Raw genomic sequence first — 22,228 nt, forward strand, 5'->3', positions numbered from 1 at the left:
TCTATGGTGAGTTTCCAGACCAAACATCTTGATGTGGGTCTGGCTTGTCAGGCTAACATTTGCCACCAGTCGATTGTGAAATAGACATCTGGCTGGGGAACAATATACTATGAGTCTGCTTACGATGACACAAAACATGCTATATAATATAGATGTTCGCTTAATTTTCACACTGGGTCTGGATTAATCGTTACTAGAGTCAAAGTCATAGTGAAAGTTTAACCAAAGTAATGCGCCAAACTATGCTCTGTGAATGTGAAAACAGTTTTAGAGGGTCACTTCCTGTAGCCTGCTCCTGATAGCCATAACAGACAGACAGGAAACACCTCCTGACACATTTCACCTGGCCCTGACACATCATACGCTACACTGCAGCGCCGTGAACCATTCATCTGACTCGGCTCTCAGCTTTCTGTCTGCAACTTAACGTTTAACAATAGTGCAGACGCTGAGCAATAGTTTCCACCCAGGAAAAATGGTCAGAGACAGATAAGAGAAACAGAAGCATGGAGCAGGGGAACATAATGCGCTGGAGTCCCTAGGTGTCCATTTGGCCATGTGACTCCTCCCTTTATCTAATAATCCATTTTAAAGGATACTTTTCCTCATAACTTTTTAATTAAGCTCTTATCTGCCTACATTAGGCCTGAGAGGCAGAACGGCAGTGAGATGGCTTGCGGATGTCTGCGTAACTCTTGCACTGATGCATTTGATCAATTTTGTGCTTCTTTATCTACAAATGTGCAAACTAGATTCCAAATGCCCTTGCTAAGAAATATTATTTGAAATTATTTTGTTGGTTTATTTATTTAATTGTTTAAATGGGTATACATTAGTCATGATATTTCTGTCATGGCATGTCAATATGTTTGGTCATGGTGGACATTTATATTTATGACACACTGCTGTGAGCAAGTAAGAAATGCTGCTGCTGTACAATACATAATACATGAATGGCCTGTAACAGATCTATACAGGTGGAGCTGGGGAAGGGGGAGGGTTTGTGAAAGTGCACTGAACTACCAAATGCTGACCAAGAATACAGCAGGAACCAATCAGCTGTAGGCTATCCTAGACAATAATGTGATGGTAAGGAGAATGCATCTGACTAGTACATGAAATTGCAAAATAAATCTTGACAGGGTAATCAGGACCCAGACGCGAGTTGAATTTTTTAAAATAATTTAACTTTGGACAATGGTCAGTTATAAGTGAATATTATCTATACAAAAATATGTATTCAAATGATGCAACTGACTAGTCAATCAAGTATTTTAAGGTGCCAATTTTTACATTAATTCTGCAGCAATTGCAAATTAAATATAATACTTTAAATGTTCTGAAAAACATTGAGGCAAAGTAATGTGGATTACATTTAATTCAGTATTGACAAATATTGATCAAAACTGTTCAAAGTCTTAGCAACAGCAAGTTGCAACCTATTGTATGCAGTTCATACCAAAACCTTCACTTGTTAGGAAGGCAGCTCCCTACTGTTTGGAAGGCAGAATCTTTACTAGGTTCTACAACAGAGCAAGAGACTGTGTATATTTCAGTAATTCACCGACACTAAAAAAACCCCCACATAAAACATAGGTCCAAAATACACTAATCAATAGCCTTCACTATTAACTTGTTTATATACTGGTATGGCCATGCATCTGATAATCATAACAAGCTGACCTCATCGCCTCACAGCTGGGCAGATAAATCAGTCTACATGCAGCTGGGCTTCAACCCCGAAGGCTTGCGGTGGAGCTGAGCCACGTGGCCTTAGTTCTGATCAACATTAGACACAGTGAGAGTCTTAAAACCATAACCACAAACAGCAGATCTGGGGCTCCACGGAATCCACGTTTTAAAACTATTATGAAAGTTCTCTCTCTCTGTCTCTCTGTCTCTCTGTCTCTCTCTCTCTCTCTCTCTCTCTCTCTCTCTCTCTCTCTCTCTCTCTCTCTCTCTCTCTCTCTCTCTCTCTCTCTCTCTCTCTCTCTCTCTCTCTCTCTCTCTCTCTCTCTCTCTCTCTCTCTCTCTCTCTCTCTCTCATTATACAAGCATTTGCAATGGCTCACAGACCTGCCCACAAGCTGACACTGTAATCCTTAAGCATCAGCCCAGGGGCAACTTAAAAGCTCTGAGGTTCTGGAGAGCAGAAAGGGAAAGTGCCGTCTATTACTGTCATCTACGTTCGACCATCGAATACTTATGGCAACCAATCCAAAAAACAGCTGTAATCCTCAATATGCTCTGACACAATGCAATATCAGTATATGTATACATTACGAGAAGCAGGTTAGAAATAAACTTTGCAGCACAGTCAGGTCCCCAAGAGCAATGTTGAAGACTTCAGCCCTGTTGGTTTGTATGTTATGACGTGATCTTTTGAGCTTTTACTGCATGAAACAAACACTGACATAAATCTATGACACAAACAAGTGTTTAAATGCTTTACCAAGCATAGAAACAGAGAGCTAGATAAACAAGTACTGTTCCAAGAAATCAATAACTCACAGATAAACATTTAACAGGAGAGTGCAATTCATGCTCAACTTCACAAACCACAGTAGGTCAAAACAACATAATGACCGGGATAAGTGTTCTGTCTATAGGAAAAACACATAATTTAAGAGCATAAGCACAGTAAAGCAGGTGTGGAGAAGCGCATAGGAAACATGCCGACCTGACAGAGAGAGTGAAATCTCCAGGGTTGCTCTTGCTGGGTCTCGCTAGAAAGCTGCCATGGACGCCCCGTGTCAGGAGGAGGTGTTCTGCCTCGATCCCAGTGATGTTGGGATGAAACCACCTGAAATCAAACCAAAAAGTCTTGAGGATCAATAACTAACAAAGCTTTACATTTATTGCCTGATCAAAATTCACAAAAATATGTTAACACTTCTCTTAAAAGGTACAGTCAGTGTGGTGCAAAATTCTGAAAAAATCACTAGCACAGAAATTTTCTGCATTTCGAATTTATGCTTTATTTTATAAACACTACTGTTGAAAAGTATGGGGTCAGTGAGATTTTTTTGAAAGAAATGTTTTATTTTATTTATTTAATTTTAATTTTAAATCAAATAAATCCAGCCTCGCTGAGCAGAAGAGACTTAATTTAAAAGAAATTTTAAAAAATCTTACATTTAAGATCAAATAAAATGTGCCCTATATGCACTGCATACCGTACATCTCAGGCTCTGCAAACTCTTTAGTTCACCACCCGTTCTAGTGATGTCATCGAGCAAGCTTAGCCACATGTATATTTGTGTCCAATTTCACGGCGAGCGTCCATTCTAATCAGTTACGATTTGATGTGTTTGAAAAGTTATTTCCTAATCCTCTGGGGTTGATGGAGCGGGGTGTGGGGGGGTGAAAGGGGATGAGAGGTCATGTGTAATCTGGGCTAGTGTTAGGCCCCAGCTGTCTGGCTGCCTGCAGCCCGTCTGTTCCTACAGCGGCTGCCTCACGTGAGAAGGCTTTGTGAATGGCCGTTCAGGGGTCAGGAGTAATTTTATCTGCGTGCCGTTTCTGAGCGTGGCTGCCTGCTAGGGGCCCTATGTCTTAATCTCACTTTAAGTGACCACATGCAGGTCATTTACTTTCATCTTGACAGAACCTGAGCACATTGCATAATTGCTGCTATACCATTCAAAATGTTGGGTTCCGTAAGATCTTAAAGACTTTTTTTTTCAAAGTTTTTTTAAGAAGTCTCTTATGTTCACCACGGCTGCATTTATTTGATTAAAAATACAGTTGAAACAATAATATTGCCAAATATTGTTATACTTTAAAATAATTTATTTTTAATATATTTTAAAATGTTATTTATTCCAGTGATGGAAAAGCTGATTTTCAGCATCATTACCCTTTAGTGTCACATGATCCATCAGGAATATGCCGATTTGGTGCTCAAATAACTTCTTATTATCAATGTTAAAAACCGCATTCATTTAAAATAGAAATATTTAATCATATAAAAGATTTTTACCATCATTATTTAACAAAAGAATAATTCTCAAGCGTTGAATATAATATACTGTGATTTAATGGGATTTTAAGATAAATAGTTAGGTATTTATTAAAGGAATTTTCAAGGTTCAAAACAAGTCTTGCTTTCATCACCACAGAACATTATTTCAACTCATTCCTCACAACTCAATTTTCTACAGCTTGCCCCAAATGTTGTCAAAAGATTAACTTGTATTTGTATTGAAAAGCAGAGGTCTTAATGAACAGATGTACGCATTACATCTTAGCCTGATAGCGTCAGTTCAAACATGATTTCCCTACATCTTTCCATGGAAAGTCCGCAAACATCACTCACTTCCTCTAGTTCTTCACCATAGAGGAAGTGTTGTATTGTTTTATTGAGTCTACCTGCGAGCATTAGTAATCACTGGGGGGATGTTGAGAGTTCTGCATCTCTTCCCCCCTCATTATCATGACTCACTGCTTATGATTCTATGTTTGGCAAAAGAGCTATATTTTCCCCTCTTACCACATCATCACTATGCGTGGTCACTAATTTCCCTATCTTTTGTAAAGTTTGAAGCTAAGGCAAAATATATGTTTATTAATAATTCATTGTTATTTCTGTCAGCACTTTTCCTCTTGACAATGACTTTCAAAAAAGCACGGTCAAGCAACTGTCCAATCCCTTGTATGTATCACCACGGTATGAGCTTTTACTTTCTTCAGGGAATTTCTGTCAACTACAGCTGAATTTTGATATATTTTTAAATATCCGGTATGATAAACATGACCTGTATGTCATGAAGAACTAAAAGAAAGATATAGCACTCAATGTGGTCTGCGCTGTGTAGATAAACATGTCATCATACATTTAGCTGAAAATATCATTTTGCAACATTAAAGCAAAAGAGCAGAATATTCTGTTTTAGAATATTTAACTTCAAATTCATTGAAGAATGGAACATGATGCAACCGACTACAAAATAATATTATATATAACATATATAACATATCTGAAACATGACAAAAAAAAATTAAGGATGAATGTCTCGTGTATTTATGCCCATGTTTGGTAAACATCTTAGCAGATAATTGTGGGATTTGAGGTCGTCTGAAAATACATAAATTAAATCTTCATATTGCATACTGTAAAACAGCAGGTGACACTAATCCCAGCTAAGCTGTTATGTATTTTCATAAAACAATGATAGTGGGCTTAATCTGACCTCTTAACCTTTCTTTTCAGCTGCCAAAACGGCTCTTAGCTCTTTACAAAAAATGTTCTCTGAAACTTTAAGAACAGATAACAATAACTTCCCAAATTCACATTAATACAAATAAAGATTGTACAGAAGTAGTTACACCAAGTGGACAGGTTTCTGTTTTAGCTCCTGTAGTGTTTGATTCTCTTGTGATGGAAGGTCTGGTCTATTATTCGAACAGGTCTGTACAGATGCAGGATTTTCAGGCAAGGATCTGCACCCAGGAACAAACATCTCTGGGTCACTTCTAAGCCTCATTGAGCTCCCAGCAGTGCTCCAGGACATAGCGCACACAGCCACAACAAACCACAAACCATCCTACAAAGTGTGCACACACACACTCCTGCACAAACAGCGGCACAGAAAGAAATGCGTAACGCAATCGCCTGTGAATTCAGCCGTGAAAATGGCATCGACCAGATACGAAATGATAACAGCAACTAATGCCTCATGTTCCTACCTCACCATTCTGTTCGGAGCCTGTCAGAGCCCCTGCTTTGCTTCAGAGTTGGTAATCCACGCTTGGTACAGTTACACAAGGAGGAAGAGAGGGGGCAGGGACTTGTAGGAGTGCTGCTGGTTGGAAAGAGAGGTGGGGGTGTTTAATCTGGGATTTGGATGTGTGTGAGCTGCCCTGATAGGAAAGCCAGCCAGCACAATCAGCTTTTGAGCAACTGTCCATCTCTCCCGCCCCCCTTCCTCTCTTGCTCTCTCTCTGAACGTGACGCAGCGTTGCCATGCTGCCCGGCACACACCCCTTATCTTTATCTTTGCTACCATTAAGTTTAAATACGCTGTAAACATTTTTTGTTGGTTTTTGTTGGTTTAACTTAAAAAAGTAAGTAACCTGGTTGCCTTAAAATTGAGTTTATTGACATAAAAAATTTGAGTTGATACAATGAAGGAAATTTGTTTAATAAATAGAAACTCAAAATATTATTGTATCTCTGAACCACATAAAAAATGGATAAATCATGAAAATAGCACTATTCATGCATGTTTCACTGCGTCATCAGAAATAAAACACACACAATTACAATATGCTTACAAAATCTTTTAATAATATTTAAATAAAGTTTGTCGAATCTCAATTTTTTTAATTGTATTTAACTCAAAATTTTTATTTCATTGAACTTAAAATTTTAAGGCAACCAAGTAACTTTTTTTCTAAATATTTTTTACAGTGTAGAGAGTGGCAGCTTTTGGGAAAAAAACAAAAAAAAAAACAATACTGCACACACAAAGAAAAATAAATAAATTGGTACAATATCATATTCCAAGCAGCTTTAAGGCATGCTAAAAAAAAAAACTATGCACATGTGAAAATGTTTTAGCATCAAATAATCATATTTGCATCAGTATTTTGGATTATTTTCCAATTTAAAAACAATATCTGAACATTCTTAAAACAAGGTACTTCCAATGTTCAAAAAAAAAGAAATTATAATTTATTTGATCATAAATACTGACAAAAAAGTCCTATAAATCCTATAAAATTGAATGAAAAAACATTTAGCAATTTGATGAGAAAAATAGATTTAATTCAAGATAACTCTTAATATCTTACACAATTTAGATTCTCAAATAAATGTTTTAAGGATGGTTTAATATTTTTTAATTGTTAAAGGAAACTAAAATACTGTAAAAGATTTTTCTATAATGAGATAAAGCTATAAACACTGCCGTAACTGACTTTAAGCATGTGGAAGTTTCTATAATGAAGGTTTGTACTTGCCTGTTATGCAAAAAGTATGCTCTGCTCATGCTTGCTAAGTAATGAAGTAATTCTGTATCTAGATGTTTGACTGATTTTAAAAACGTGAATAAAATATACTGCTCAGGCTTAGAAAGCTTTTTTTCTAATTACAGAGGAACTTTGGCATGAGTCACTAAGGGATAGAGAGAATTAGGACAGACCAGAGTGCCAGGAAAACACCCGGATTCCCCCAGAATTGAGCTGAACACAATATCATGAGTCCAAAATATTAAGAGTAGGTAAAGCTAAAGTGTGTCATTTCTGGGACACCACCAATTTCCCAAATATAAATGGACAGTCCACACACACTGGTCGTCACGTCTGGTCGTCTCTGCATATCAAACTGGGACACAAATGCCCAGTTTCACAGGCAAGCCTTAAACTAGTCTCACTAAATTGACTAAAGTGCATGTTTGAGCTGTCTTACCTAAAAGAAACTTGGACTGACAGATCTTAAAATATGTCACTGCCATTATTTGATGGAAGTAATATTGTCCTGTAACTTCCCTTTAAACCTTATACAATCTCATAAGGACACAATAAGTGTAATCTGAGGCCATTAGTGTTATAATAGTCTGATTAATGAATGCAAAGGAAGAGCACTTCTGTTCCTATACCTTCCCTTTCGATAAAATAAAAGCATGACTTGCTCCCCTGGTTTAATAATTAACAGCCATTGTCCAGCATGCAGCCTGATAAAAATAGCCATGAACTATGGCAAAAAAAATCTAACAAGATGGACGAACACCACAGATAATGAATGCGGTTAAATAATATAATTGTTATAAAAATAAAACCAACAAGCAAATGAAATAAAAATGGCGAATGAGTTCTAAAATGGGAATGACCATTTGGCCATATAATCCCTTTTGTCACATCCATATTGGCACATACAGTTGAGTGACACCAGAGACTCTCTTACTTTGATAACTTGGGGGCACAAACGGGTTGTACAGTGGGCCAGAGAGAGAGAGAGAGAGAGAGAGAGAGAGAGAGAGAGAGAGAGAGAGAGAGAGAGAGAGAGAGAGAGAGAGAGAGAGAGAGAGAGAGAGAGAGAGAGAGAGAGAGAGAGAGAGAGAGAGAGAGAGAGAGAGAGAGAGATCAGAGAGAGAGAGAGAGAGAGAGAGAGAGAGAGAGAGAGAGAGAGAGAGAGAGAGAGAGAGAGAGAGAGAGAGAGAGAGAGAGAGAGAGAGATATCAGGCGGAAAGTGCTGCAGCAGTGTTCTGACAGGGGAAACACACAGGCCCACGTGGACACAGAGAGCTGCCTCTTCCCTCTTACATAATGTCTCAAGTTCAATACAGTCGGCTATTTAAAGCGACAGTCTCAAAAGCGATATACATAGTACCCCCAACTCATCTTCAAAGACCCTCTCTCATCTATATTGGGGGCAGACAGCTCTCTGTGGCTGGATTTTAATATCGTTACAGATATTTTTAGAAAAGCTGATTATGGTACCACATGTCTAGCGGTAACACTGTGGATAAGTTCAAACAGAGTCTTGTAATTAATATATATATATATATATATATATATATATATGTGTGTGTGTGTGTGTGTGTGTGTGTGTGTGTGTGTGTGTGTGTGTGTGTGTGTGTGTGTGTGTGTGTGTGTGTGTGTGTGTGTGTGTGTGTTGTAAACTTTTGCAGTGTTTTTCTGTATTTGGGTGTCGTGAACTTTTGCAGTGTGTTTCTGTATTTGGTTGTGTCGTGAACTTTTGCAGTGTGTTTCTGTATTTGGTTGTGTCGTGAACTTTTGCAGTGTGTTTCTGTTTTTGCGTGTGCATGAACTTTTGCAGTGTGTTTCTGTATTTGGATGTGTCGTGAACTTTTGCAGTGTGTTTCTGTATTTGGGTGTGTCGTGAACTTTTGCAGTGTGTTTCTGTATTTGGTTGTGTCGTGAACTTTTGCAGTGTGTTTCTGTATTTGGGTGCGTTGTGAACTTTTGCAGTGTGTTTCTGTATTTGGTTGTGTCGTGAAATTTTGCAGTGTGTTTCTGTATTTGGTTGTGTCATGAACTTTTGCAGTGTGTTTCTGTATTTGGTTGTGTCGTGAACTTTTGCAGTGTGTTCCTGTATTTGGGTGTGCGTGAACTTTTGCAGTGTGTTTCTGTATTTGGTTGTGTCGTGAACTTTTGCAGTGTGTTTCTGTATTTGGTTGTGTCGTGAACTTTTGCAGTGTGTTCCTGTATTTGGGTGTGCGTGAACTTTTGCAGTGTGTTTCTGTATTTGGGTGCGTCGTGAACTTTTGCAGTGTGTTTCTGTATTTGGGTGCGTCGTGAACTTTTGCAGTGTGTTTCTGTATTTGGGTGCGTCGTGAACTTTTGCAGTGTGTTTCTGTATTTGCGTGTGCATGAACTTTTGCAGTGTGTTTCTGTATTTGGTTGTGTCGTGAACTTTTGCAGTGTGTTTCTGTATTTGGGTGTGTCGTGAACTTTTGCAGTGTGTTTCTGTATTTGGTTGTGTCGTGAACTTTTGCAGTGTGTTTCTGTATTTGGGTGCGTTGTGAACTTTTGCAGTGTGTTTCTGTATTTGGTTGTGTCGTGAAATTTTGCAGTGTGTTTCTGTATTTGGTTGTGTCATGAACTTTTGCAGTGTGTTTCTGTATTTGGTTGTGTCGTGAACTTTTGCAGTGTGTTCCTGTATTTGGGTGTGCGTGAACTTTTGCAGTGTGTTTCTGTATTTGGTTGTGTCGTGAACTTTTGCAGTGTGTTTCTGTATTTGGTTGTGTCGTGAACTTTTGCAGTGTGTTCCTGTATTTGGGTGTGCGTGAACTTTTGCAGTGTGTTTCTGTATTTGGGTGCGTCGTGAACTTTTGCAGTGTGTTTCTGTATTTGGGTGCGTCGTGAACTTTTGCAGTGTGTTTCTGTATTTGGGTGCGTCGTGAACTTTTGCAGTGTGTTTCTGTATTTGCGTGTGCATGAACTTTTGCAGTGTGTTTCTGTATTTGGTTGTGTCGTGAACTTTTGCAGTGTGTTCCTGTATTTGGGTGTGCGTGAACTTTTGCAGTGTGTTTCTGTATTTGGGTTCATCGTGAACTTTTGCAGTGTGTTTCTGTATTTGGGTGTGTCGTGAACTTTTGCAGTGTGTTTCTGTATTTGGGTTCATCGTGAACTTTTGCAGTGTGTTTCTGTATTTGGGTGTGCGTGAACTTTTGCAGTGTGTTTCTGTATTTGGGTGTGCGTGAACTTTTGCAGTGTGTTTCTGTATTTGGTTGTGTCGTGAACTTTTGCAGTGTGTTTCTGTATTTGCGTGTGCATGAACTTTTGCAGTGTGTTTCTGTATTTGGGTTCATCATGAACTTTTGCAGTGTGTTTCTGTATTTGTGTGTGTCGTGAACTTTTGCAGTGTGTTTCTATATTTGGTTGTGTCGTGAACTTTTGCAGTGTGTTTCTGTATTTGGGTGCGTGATGAACTTTTGCAGTGTGTTTTTGTATTTGCGTGTGCATGAACTTTTGCAGTGTGTTTCTGTATTTGGTTGTGTCGTGAACTTTTGCAGTGTGTTTCTGTATTTGTGTGTGTCGTGAACTTTTGCAGTGTGTTTCTGTATTTGGGTGTCGTGAACTTTTGCAGTGTGTTTCTGTATTTGGTTGTGTAGTGAACTTTTGCAGTGTGTTTCTGTATTTGGGTTCATCATGAACTTTTGCAGTGTGTTTCTGTATTTGGGTTCATTGTGAACTTTTGCAGTGTGTTCCTGTTTTTCCGTGTGCATGAACTTTTGCAGTGTTTTTGTATTTGGTTGTGTCGTGAACTTTTGCAGTGTGTTTCTGTATTTGGGTTCATCGTGAACTTTTGCAATGTGTTTCTGTATTTGGGTTCATTGTGAACTTTTGCTGTGTGTTTCTGTATTTGGGTTCATTGCAAACTTTTGCAGTGTGTTTCTGTATTTGGTTGTGTCGTGAACTTTTGCAGTGTGTTTCTGTATTTGGGTGTGCGTCTTCAACTTTTGGAGTGTGTTTCTGTATTTGGGTGTGTCGTGAACTTTTGCAGTGTGTTTCTGTATTTGGGTGTGTCGTGAACTTTTGCAGTGTGTTTCTGTATTTGGGTGCGTCGTGAACTTTTGCAGTGCGTTTCTGTATTTGGGTGCGTCTTCAACTTTTGCAGTGTGTTTCTGTATTTGGGTGTGTCGTGAACTTTTGCAGTGTGTTTCTGCATTTGGGTTCATTGTGAACTTTTGCAGTGTGTTTCTGTATTTGGGTGCGTCTTCAACTTTTGCAGTGTGTTTCTGTATTTGGGTGTGTCGTGAACTTTTGCAGTGTGTTTCTGTATTTGGGTTCATCGTGAACTTTTGCAGTGTGTTTCTGTATTTGGGTGTGCGTGAACTTTTGCAGTGTGTTTCTGTATTTGGTTGTGTCGTGAACTTTTGCAGTGTGTTTCTGTATTTGGGTGTGCGTGAACTTTTGCAGTGTGTTTCTGTATTTGGTTGTGTCGTGAACTTTTGCAGTGTTTCTGTATTTGGGTGTGCGTGAACTTTTGCAGTGTGTTTCTGTATTTGGGTGTGCGTGAACTTTTGCAGTGTGTTTCTGTATTTGGTTGTGTCGTGAACTTTTGCAGTGTGTTTCTGTATTTGGGTGTGCGTGAACTTTTGCAGTGTGTTTCTGTATTTGGTTGTGTCGTGAACTTTTGCAGTGTTTCTGTATTTGGGTGTGTCGTGAACTTTTGCAGTGTGTTTCTGTATTTGGGTGCGTTGTGAACTTTTGCAGTGTGTTTCTGTATTTGGTTGTGTCGTGAACTTTTGCAGTGTGTTTCTGTATTTGCTTGTGTCGTGAACTTTTGCAGTGTGTTTCTGTATTTGGGTGCGTGATGAACTTTTGCAGTGTGTTTCTGTATTTGCGTGTGCATGAACTTTTGCAGTGTGTTTCTGTATTTGGGTTCATCGTGAACTTTTGCAGTGTGTTTCTGTATTTGTGTGTGTCGTGAACTTTTGCAGTGTGTTTCTGTATTTGGGTGTCGTGAACTTTTGCAGTGTGTTTCTGTATTTGGTTGTGTCGTGAACTTTTGCAGTGTGTTTCTGTATTTGGGTTCATCATGAACTTTTGCAGTGTGTTTCTGTATTTGGGTTCATTGTGAACTTTTGCAGTGTGTTCCTGTTTTTGCGTGTGCATGAACTTTTGCAGTGTTTTTGTATTTGGTTGTGTCGTGAACTTTTGCAGTGTGTTTCTGTATTTAGGTGCGTTGTGAACTTTTGCAGTGTGTTTCTGTATTTAGGTGCATTGTGAACTTTTGCAGTGTGTTTCTGTATTTGGGTGCGTTGTGAACTTTTGCAGTGTGTTTCTGTATTTGGTTGTGTCGTGAACTTTTGCAGTGTGTTTCTGTATTTAGGTGCGTTGTGAACTTTTGCAGTGTGTTTCTGTATTTAGGTGCATTGTGAACTTTTGCAGTGTGTTTCTGTATTTGGTTGTGTCGTGAACTTTTGCAGTGTGTTTCTGTATTTAGGTGCGTTGTGAACTTTTGCAGTGTGTTTCTGTATTTAGGTGCGTTGTGAACTTTTGCAGTGTGTTTCTGTATTTAGGTGCATTGTGAACTTTTGCAGTGCGTTTCTGTATTTGGGTGTGTTGTGAACTTTTGCAGTGTGTTGCTGTATTTGGGTGTGTTGCGAACTTTTGCAGTGTGAATATTTATGCAGAAATAGTTGCGGCCCTAAAGTCTCTAATGTGCTCCTAATTTTTTTAAGTTACAGTAAGCGTCAAAACCTAATTTTGGAACATTCATAAGGACAGTATTTTTTAATGTCTTACCTAAACTTTTGAATGGTATGGTAGCGTATCACGGTTTTCAAAAAAATATTAAGCAGCAAAACTGTTTTCGACATTGATAATAATAAGAAATGTTTCTTGACCACAAAATCAGCATATTAGAATGATTTATAAAGGATCAGGTGACACTGAAGACTGGAGTAATGTCTGAAAATTCTGCTTTACAATCACAAGAATAAATTACATTTTGAAATATATTAATGGTATCCTATCATTATATTGATAAGCTTTGGACATTTTTACTTGAGATGAACTAATCTAACAGCCTATCACACAGCAGAAATAAATGCAACAACAGTAAGTCAGTGAATGTAGCTATTTCTGCATGTGAATCAACAGTGCAGTTTTGTCTGATACACAAACTTGCATACATGTGTCACTCACTATTTTCATTGTCTGCTGTCTCAATATGTGAGGACATGAACAGAGCTCCAGAGCTGCTTTGAGAGTCACTTTACACCATTTCATTTGAATAAGTCTACGTCAAACACAAAATTAAACTAAAACTGAAAGATTTTCATGAGAAACTGTTAAAATAAAAATGGTCAAGAAATGTATCAGTACCGTACACTAAAATGTACTTCTAAAAGGAATAATAATAAAAGGAATATCATACAACCAAGGTCTCAAGGTCTAACAAATATGTGGATAGCATATCTTCCCCCATTAATGGTAAATTAATACTGTGCTAATATTGTTGGCCATATCATTCCAGCCCTTGAGCATATGGAAAAAATACTGTGTAATATTTTTGGCCATATCGCCCAGCCCTATATGGAAGTATATATAAAAAAGTATGGGACTGACATACATACACGGGACATTATGGCAGCGAATCTAAAAGTGTGAGATGATTGATTTTAGCCTCCATTACAAAAGAACTCAAGCCCATAAATGTAAGCTTAAATCAATTCACACACATAGCTAGAATGCTACATTCAAGGCTTGACATGGTGCCAGTCTCTCTCTGCCCTGACTGAGGGAGAAATATGTTGCCGTTTTTGAACTTGCCCCAGGTCAGACAGCCCAAGGACACGTGAAACAAAACCTGACGTCGACGATCATATTCAGATTCTTAACAGCTGATAAAAACCCTTCCAATAGAAATAGCCTCCCAGAACGAGCTCAAGTCCTGGATTCACATCCAAAAAAAGACTTTCGGAGAATAATAAACATTTATCATTTTTTATTTGAACAATGAAATGAAAGACATCCACAATCAATATTCTTCATTTGACCTGCTGTGAAATAATTCCTTGAATACAAAATACCGTGGTTTTAGTGTCATGCCGAGTATCAGTGAGTCTGCTGGACTGATTAAGGGTCCATTTATGAAACGACAATCATCCACAAATCACCACATATGATCATTATGGTAATAGACTGCAGTTTGACACTTCACTTTATTTCTAATATAAATGTCAATACCACAAAGGAAAATCCTGGTTCTTTAAGGACAATTAGATAAATGGTTGACTGTGTGTTCGCAGCAGACCTTTGGTCATGACTAGCAGAATTCCTGGAAATTTTTGGACAGGCTATCTCATTTCACCACACTGGAGGCAGTTTTCCTGTCTGTGAATTTTTAGTTCTGTGCTATCGGTCCTGTCCCTTCTGTCAGATATGCAAGTCAAACTGCTGTGCTGGGTTTTTTCCCCCCATCAAGAATGCATTCAAGTGAAAGTAAAGGCATTCAATGGTAAAGTTTCCATTTCATATAAATGCTGTTCTTTTGAGCTTTCTATTCTTAACGAATCACATTTTCCACAAAAGATATTAAGCAGCACAACTATTTTCAACATTGATAATAATAATAAGAAATGTTTCTTGAGCAGCAAATCAGCATATTAGAATTATTTCTGTAGAATTTTACATTTTAAAGCATCTTAATTAATCATAATATTACAGTTGTTACTGTATGTTTGAAACAAATAAAAGCAGCCTTAGTGAGACAGTTAAAACAGTTAAAAACTTTGCACGACCCCCAAACTTTTGAACAGTAGCATGCATGGATGTAAATGAAGGGGGAAATGTAATCACAATCTAACTCAATTGAGTCACAAACTTAGTTTGGAAATTTTGACGACAGACAACTTTACGAACAGCCAAAATATTCATGACCAAATATTTTCATGACCCCACAAAAATAACCATGCAATGAGCCATCTCTTCCTTTTTCCTCTTTCCTGTACACGCTTACTCACATGCTTACACAAACACAACAGATTCAGTACACAAAAGGTGCATGATGAACTAGAGATAAAGAAAAAAGAAATAAAAAATTGTGCCAAATAAAGAATGCAGCAGCAGGAGAGCTTAGTGACCAAGAAAAAGTTTCACATTACATACAGATAATAATAATAATGAAAATCTCAGTCAGAACTATAGGAGCAGTTTATATATTGTTTACGACAATGAATTAAATATATAATGAATGTAATATATGTAAATCCAATATTTATATAAAGTTATATATTTGTATATTTCAGGTTCCTGTTTGGGTAGCATAGATATCTGCTAAATATACAGGAGTTTTGCACATTAGACAGATTCATCCTCCATTATGTACTGTTAAAGGGATAGTTCACCCAAAATGTCATTATTTAAATGGGATAAGTTATTATTCCATTTAAATTCGATGCCATAATTTCCTCACCTTTATGTGTACGACTTTTATTCTTCAGTGGAACACAAAATGTGATGATGGTTACTTTTCATGTATGCAAAAAAGATGCAATGGAAGTGAGGTTTCAAAGGCTACCATATCTTTGTGAGCTTCAATGAAGAAATAAAGTCATGTAGGTTTGGAAGAATGACCTAAATAAGGACCAAGTTTACATGTTTGGGTGAAGTATTTCTTTAATGCGAAAAGAACAAAACCGGTGATTATAAACTAATGGTACTAATAATATTCAATGGTAATTGTTAACAGCATTTACTATTCATATAACAGATGATGTAAAGGCAGAGTAAAGGCCAAAGGCTAATACACTACTCTGACAAATGAAAGCTACTGGAGAAAATGTTGTGTTAACGGTAAGTGAGTGGACAGTGCAAGCATATAGCCACACAAAGTTGTTCCCATACAGTACATTGTTTACCCAAGGCCACCTGTGCAAACTCACAATAACTGATGTGTGCTTCAGCTCTTTGTGCAACACACAACGGAGCTCTAGATCTCGGTTTACGCAGATTTCACACTCAGAATAAAATCATAGGGCTATCAATGTCCAACTTTTGGAAACAAACCAGTTTCAAACCACAAAAGCAACCATGGGTTTTACTTTTTTTTTTTTTTTTAGATGCGTTTTAACCTTGGCTAAGTTGAAAACGCAGCTCTACAGATGTTTAGCTACATACAACTAATTATAAAACGCCTCAGGGCTTACCTTAATAAATATTTATTATCTTTGAACTTGCCATCTAAATTTCACGTGCTGTTTCCTCACCATGTCTAATACACAATGTCGATTAACGACAACAAACCAGACTGTTTTGTTGTGCTTCAGAACTCTGAAGACGGCCAGAGCTGATAACGTGGACACGTAGCCTACTAATGAGAAGTAGTTGTCCAATCAATTTTATTGACCTCATTAATATGCAAATAAGGACGTTATTTGGGCAACAGAGTTCCATCTAGTGTGAAATCTACCCAGGATAACGTATTCGAACAAGATAAACCAGGATAACTGTAACATTAATATAGTCTCGGTATTTAAATAAGGTATATTGCTTATTTGCAGCTTTATTTAAATATATTTTTCAGCGTATCTGTTTATATTTCTATATTTTTAATCTAACGGTTATCTCAAATCTGTCACCCGGCTTTTTATTTTTATTTTTACTATTGTTATTTTAGCACACTATATTCAGTAAATACAGCAGAATGACCATAATTATCCTAATAACTCGTCTCAATAAACTAATAAAGCACAGTTTAAACTGCATTGAGAGAAACTGTTACAGTGACTTTGCGCTAGGCTACTGATTATTCATATTCGATATCCGGTAGCGAGAGCGATATAATCTACATACTACAGAAATAAACTAAAAGAAAAAAAGACTAAAACTACTCCTAAATAGGCTAGGCTACTGTATGTTACAAACCCAAAGCGAACACATACGGTATAATGGGCCAGAGAAGATCAGGAGCCTGGAGTAAAGACCGAGTCCGACTCATTGAGCTGTGTGTCGTGCTCGATTCATTCATACAGTAACAGTAACCACCAGTACCCGCTCTTGCAGTTTTAATGTCGCCTTCAGCTTACCTTCGAGACGTCATGGCCGTCCTGGGAGCTGTCAGATGTCAAATGTGTATGAGCGGACTAAAGGGGAAAAGTGTAATAAAATGATCCTGCCTTCGCCGAGTCACTGCAGCGGAGCTGAGCGCGAGCGAGGGGCGTCACACAGAGCCCGACTCTCTCTCACTCCCTCCGCCTCTCACTGACAGAGGGGGACACACCACTGATAACAGACTGGAAAAACTTTATCCAACAGCCATGTCAAAAAGTCACTTATTAGAAACCTCGTATGATTTAGCCTATCAAACATTTGGGATAAAAGATGAATATGCATTATATATTCGCTTTCATCTCTAACGGTCTATTTGTATTTATCTTAAAATCTCTTATGCTACCCTTAATGTTAGATGAATATAGATAAATATAGAAATGAAAGCAAATATGTCTGAAATGTACATATTACAGCATTCATTATAATAAGTAGCCTATTAACCTCTTAACCTGCACCCCCTTTTTAACCTGCACATTGTCTGCAGCTCTTAAACTCGTTTTACCCAAGAGTCATGATTACTCAAATAGTAGCCTATAGGAACAGAGTAACAAGGGGAAATAAGTGAAACTTTTTAAAACTCATTAATGTTGAGGCCCTGAAAATAACCTAAAAATAAAACTGAATGTCTGGTCATGTTTTGATTCAAATTTGAGGATGAATAAATACAATACAATGCACAATGTCATCACTATTTTCTAGAAACACAAAAGTAGATCAATTAACCTCAAACTTCAAAACTGACTAAATCTCACAAATGTTTGTAGCCATTCATCAAAAGTGTTGAGATTTTGTGCCATCTATGGGGAGGAATGAAGAGAAAACTGAGGAGAGGACACACTCCTGAGGAGAGGACACACACAGCTCTCTCTCTCTCTCTCTCTCTCTCTCTCTCTCTCTCTCTCTCTCTCTCTCTCTCTCTCTCTCTCTCTCTCTCTCTGTGTGTGTTTTATAGGCCTATTTGACTTTTTAAAATAAAAATCACTAGACCCTTTGACTCCTTGAAACCAAAACTGGAGCTTTGTTGCAAAAGTAGCTATAAAACATTGAGAAATTGCACTCTTAAACACTGGAATTTTTTTATTTTAAATGAATTTATGAATTATATTCATGTATGGTTAAAAAACTCTACTGTTTAATGTTTTGAGAAATAAAGCAATCATTTAGTACTGTGAAATTAATATTATTTGATATTATTTGATATCACTCATCCCAATATTTTGTTTTATTTTAAATATTTGTGTCCTGAAAATAATCACATTACAAACAAGAACAATAATGGAAAAATAATAATAAAGCATTTTATTTTTTTGTGATTACACAAACTTTTCTTTAAATGTAATCTTGCGTAAGAGGTTTTAGCTCCTGTCTCTTGCTGGATGTGATGGACATTTAGAGGTTCAAGAGAGGGCCATAATGAAGTCATTTACATACTATATATTCACTTCTCTCCCTCCTGTCATGACACTCTTATTTTAGCAGGTCCTTCTATGTAATTATCGTGTTTATTATTACTCTGTTAGCTGTAATGCTGCTATTTCTGTTAGGGCATAAGATACACAACAGAAATGTTGACTCAGTTTTTGTTTCAGCAGTTTCCATTCGGGCCTGACCCCATTTCCATTGGGGTGATTTGAAGGTGGCAGCTAGGCACTGCAGCAGTAGATGGCTGCCATGACGTCACTGGCCCTAAGGGACAGTAATCTGTCGGGGGATGCGGTTATGCAATTTTTTTAAATGCAGGGCTTTATCTATGGATTTCTTTCAGTGTAAGAGGCAATGCAAACAATGTGTCTTTATAAGTTGCAGTGCAACTTTATACTTGAGGACACTAATAGTAACATTAAACTACATTAAACCCACTTAAATATTCACAATGTATTATACATTGCATCCAGAAAGTATTCACAGCGCTTAATTTTTTACCACATTTTGTTATGTTACAGCATTATTCCAAAATGGATTCATTTAATTATTTTCCTCAAAATTCTACAAAAAATACCCCATAATGACAACGTGAAATAAGTTTGGACATAAAAAATCACAGCCTTTGCCATGACACTCAAAATTGAGCTCAGGTACATTCTGTTTCAGCCTGGTCTCACAGAATTCCGTGAAATGAACACAGACCCTTAACTCAAAAAGCCGTGGTAGTTTCACGGAATCGCCGAAATTTCCGAGATGGTTTCACGGAAGTGATGCCTATGTAAGTCAATGACAGGGAAGCATCCGTGGTCCGTGGTCCGTGGTCCGTGGTCCGTGGTCCGTGGCTTTCTCTGTGGAGAGAGGAGAAACTTCCAGAAGAACAACCATCTCTGCAGAACTCCACGAATCAGGCCTGTATGGTGCAGTGGCCAGCCCATCTGAAGTTTGCCAAAAGGCACCTGAAGGACTCTCAGACCATAAGAAACAAAAACAGACCTGATGAAACAAAGATTGAACACTTTGACCTGAATGACAAGCGTCATGTCTGGAGGAAACCAGGCACCACTCATCACATGGCCAATACCATGCCTACAGTTAAGCATGGTGGTGGCAGCATCATGCTGTGGGGATGTTTTCAGTGGCAGGAACTGGGAGACTAGTCAGGATCGAGGGAAAGATGATTGCAGCAATGTACAGAGACATAATGAAAACCTGCTCCGGAACGATCTCAGACTGGTGCATAAGGTTCATCTTCCAACGACCATAAGCACACAGTCAAGATAACAGAAGAATGGCTACGGGACAACTCTGTGAATGTCCATGAGTGGCCCAGCCAGAGCCTAGACTTGAATCCGATTGAACATCTCTGGAGACATCTGAAAATGGCTGAGCACTGACACTCCCCATCCAACCTGATGAAGCTTGAGAAATCCTGCAAAGAATAATGGAAGAAACTGGCCAAAAATAGGTGTGCCAAGATTGTAGTAGCATACTCAAAAAGACTTGAGGCTGTAATTGATGCCAAAGGTGCTTCAACAAAGTATTGAGCAAAGGCTATGAATACTTATGTACATGGGAATTTTTTATTTATTTTTATTTGGAAAGATTTTAAACAAACTTCTTTCATGTTGTCATTATGGGGTATTGTTTGTAGAATTTTGAGGAAAATAATTAATTTAATCCAATTTGGGATACGGGTGCAACAACAAAATGTGGAAAAAGTGTCATAATTTCAACTTTTTAAAGTCATATGACTGATGTGTTTAGGAACTAAATGAGACACAGCAGTTGGTTATACTTTGACTTTGTTTGTAACTATTTTTATTTTTGTGTGAACTATTCCTTTATGGAAATCATACACTAAAGGAAGAGCCAGTACTGCTGACAATCTCCGTTCCAAGATGCCTTTTGACCTTACAGCCTGAGGACCCTCTAGTCCAAACTAAAACCTCATGAGGAGGAACAATGAGAGCCACAGATCCCCTGATGTAGCCAGACAGCTGAAGCCTTGTTACATGCAGTAAAAGACCCTTTATTGCACTGGTGTGAGCATCCTTCAGCTCTTCTAGTGTGAATCATTTCATACTCATTGCCATGCCGAGATATACAATGGATTTTTCCATTAACCATTTTACCCCTAGCGTTCTTTGACAAGATCTGTTTATCTAACATCTCCAGGCAACCCTGGGCCTGTCATGTCTGATGACATTTTATATTCCCTTAAGAGAATCACTGTTGCTCAAATGATTAATACACTTCAACATTACTATATGTTTCTGCCGGTTTTAAAAAAGCACATTTTAAAATGTGCTTATTCAGTGTAATTGTAGGACTGGGTTTTTAAGTATTTTAACAATGTTAAAAAGTCTTACAAACTTTTAAAAGGAAAAACATTTCTCATATCTCTTTTGCTACAGACATTACCATCCCTTGGTAACATGGCTGATACAATATTTGACCAAATGTTTGTTCCAAGTTATGAATATTAAGATTGCCAATTTTGCTATTCAGTCTGTGTCATGCTATGATTTTGCATTATTGTGTCTTTAGGTTAAAACATGTCAATGTTTGATTTGATGCAAATTTTTGTTAACTCTAAAAAATACAATTAAGCATTATATAATATAATATAATATAATATAATATAATATAATATAATATAATATAATATAATATAATATAATATAATATAATAGAATAGAATAGAATATACCATTAAAAGATTTGGGTTTTTTATTATTTTAAAATAAATGAATACTATCATCCAGCAATGATGCATTAAATTGATACAAAGTGACTTATATTTTTATTATATTTAAATATTTTCATTTGCACTTTTTTTATATTAAGATTTGCATCACATTTTCCATAAAAATGTAGTTAAGCAGCAAATTAGAATGATTTCTGAAGGAGGATCATGTGACACTGAGGATGCTAAAAATCCATGTATTATTTTATTTGTATTATTATTATTATCAGTTGTGTAAATATTTGTTTCAGGATTCTTTGATGAATAGGAAGTTGAAAAGAACCACATTTATTATGAATTGAATCTTTTTTAACAATATAAATGTCTTTACTCTCACTTTTGATCAATTTAATGCATCATTATGAATAAAAGTAGTATTAAATTAATTCTTTAGAAAAGTCTTTAAATAATTAAAGTTCTTTCCCCCCAAAATAATAATAAAAAATCTTACTGACCCCAAACTTTTGAACAGAAGTACAACGTTGCAAAAGTGTTCTATTTCAGATAAATACTCGCTTGAACTTTCTATTTCTTCATTTTTATATATTTATTTATTTTTTACACAACTGTTTTCAAGATTGATAATAATCAAATATTTGAGCAGCAAATCATCATATGATCATACTGATATCATCACAATGATTTCTGGAGGATATGTGACTACAGACTGGAGTAATTCAGCTTTGCCATCACAGAAAGCATTTAAAAAAAAAAAAAAAAAAAAAAAAAAAAAAAAAAAATAATAATAATAATAATAATAATAATAATATATATATATATATATATATATATATATATATATATATATATATATATATATATATATATATATATATATATATTCAAATTGAAAAGTTATTTTACATACAATATTTTTTTGGTGCATTTTTTTAATAAGATAAATACAGCCTTAGTGAGGGGAAGAGCATTCTTCTTAAAACTTTAGAAAGGCTAAACTATATTAAACTGCTATTGTTTATATACAATTATATATTTTATATAAACTGTAATAATATTTCAAATATT

At 36.8% G+C, this 22,228-nt stretch overlaps 1 protein-coding gene across 2 annotated transcripts in view; it reads right to left on the reverse strand.

Moving 5' to 3' along the window:
- The window catches only part of ptpn11b (protein tyrosine phosphatase non-receptor type 11b), a 35,452-nt gene extending 18,289 nt beyond the window's left edge, over positions 1-17,163 (reverse strand). Inside the window, exons 1-2 of one of the 2 annotated variants that reach the window (XM_067446235.1) lie at positions 17,007-17,163; positions 2,681-2,803 (exon numbers count right to left, since the gene is read on the reverse strand). In XM_067446235.1, coding sequence (XP_067302336.1) covers positions 2,681-2,803; positions 17,007-17,020 — 137 coding nt within the window. In that variant the 5' untranslated portion in view covers positions 17,021-17,163. Of the gene's footprint in view, positions 1-2,680; positions 2,804-5,688; positions 5,852-17,006 lie in introns of those variants that run through there. The other variant, XM_067446236.1, reaches the window with a different exon arrangement.
- Positions 17,164-22,228: the final 5,065 nt, after the last annotated feature.

The sequence above is a fragment of the Pseudorasbora parva genome, chromosome 6, assembly GCF_024679245.1.
Source record: "Pseudorasbora parva isolate DD20220531a chromosome 6, ASM2467924v1, whole genome shotgun sequence".
Taxonomy (NCBI): domain Eukaryota; kingdom Metazoa; phylum Chordata; class Actinopteri; order Cypriniformes; family Gobionidae; genus Pseudorasbora; species Pseudorasbora parva.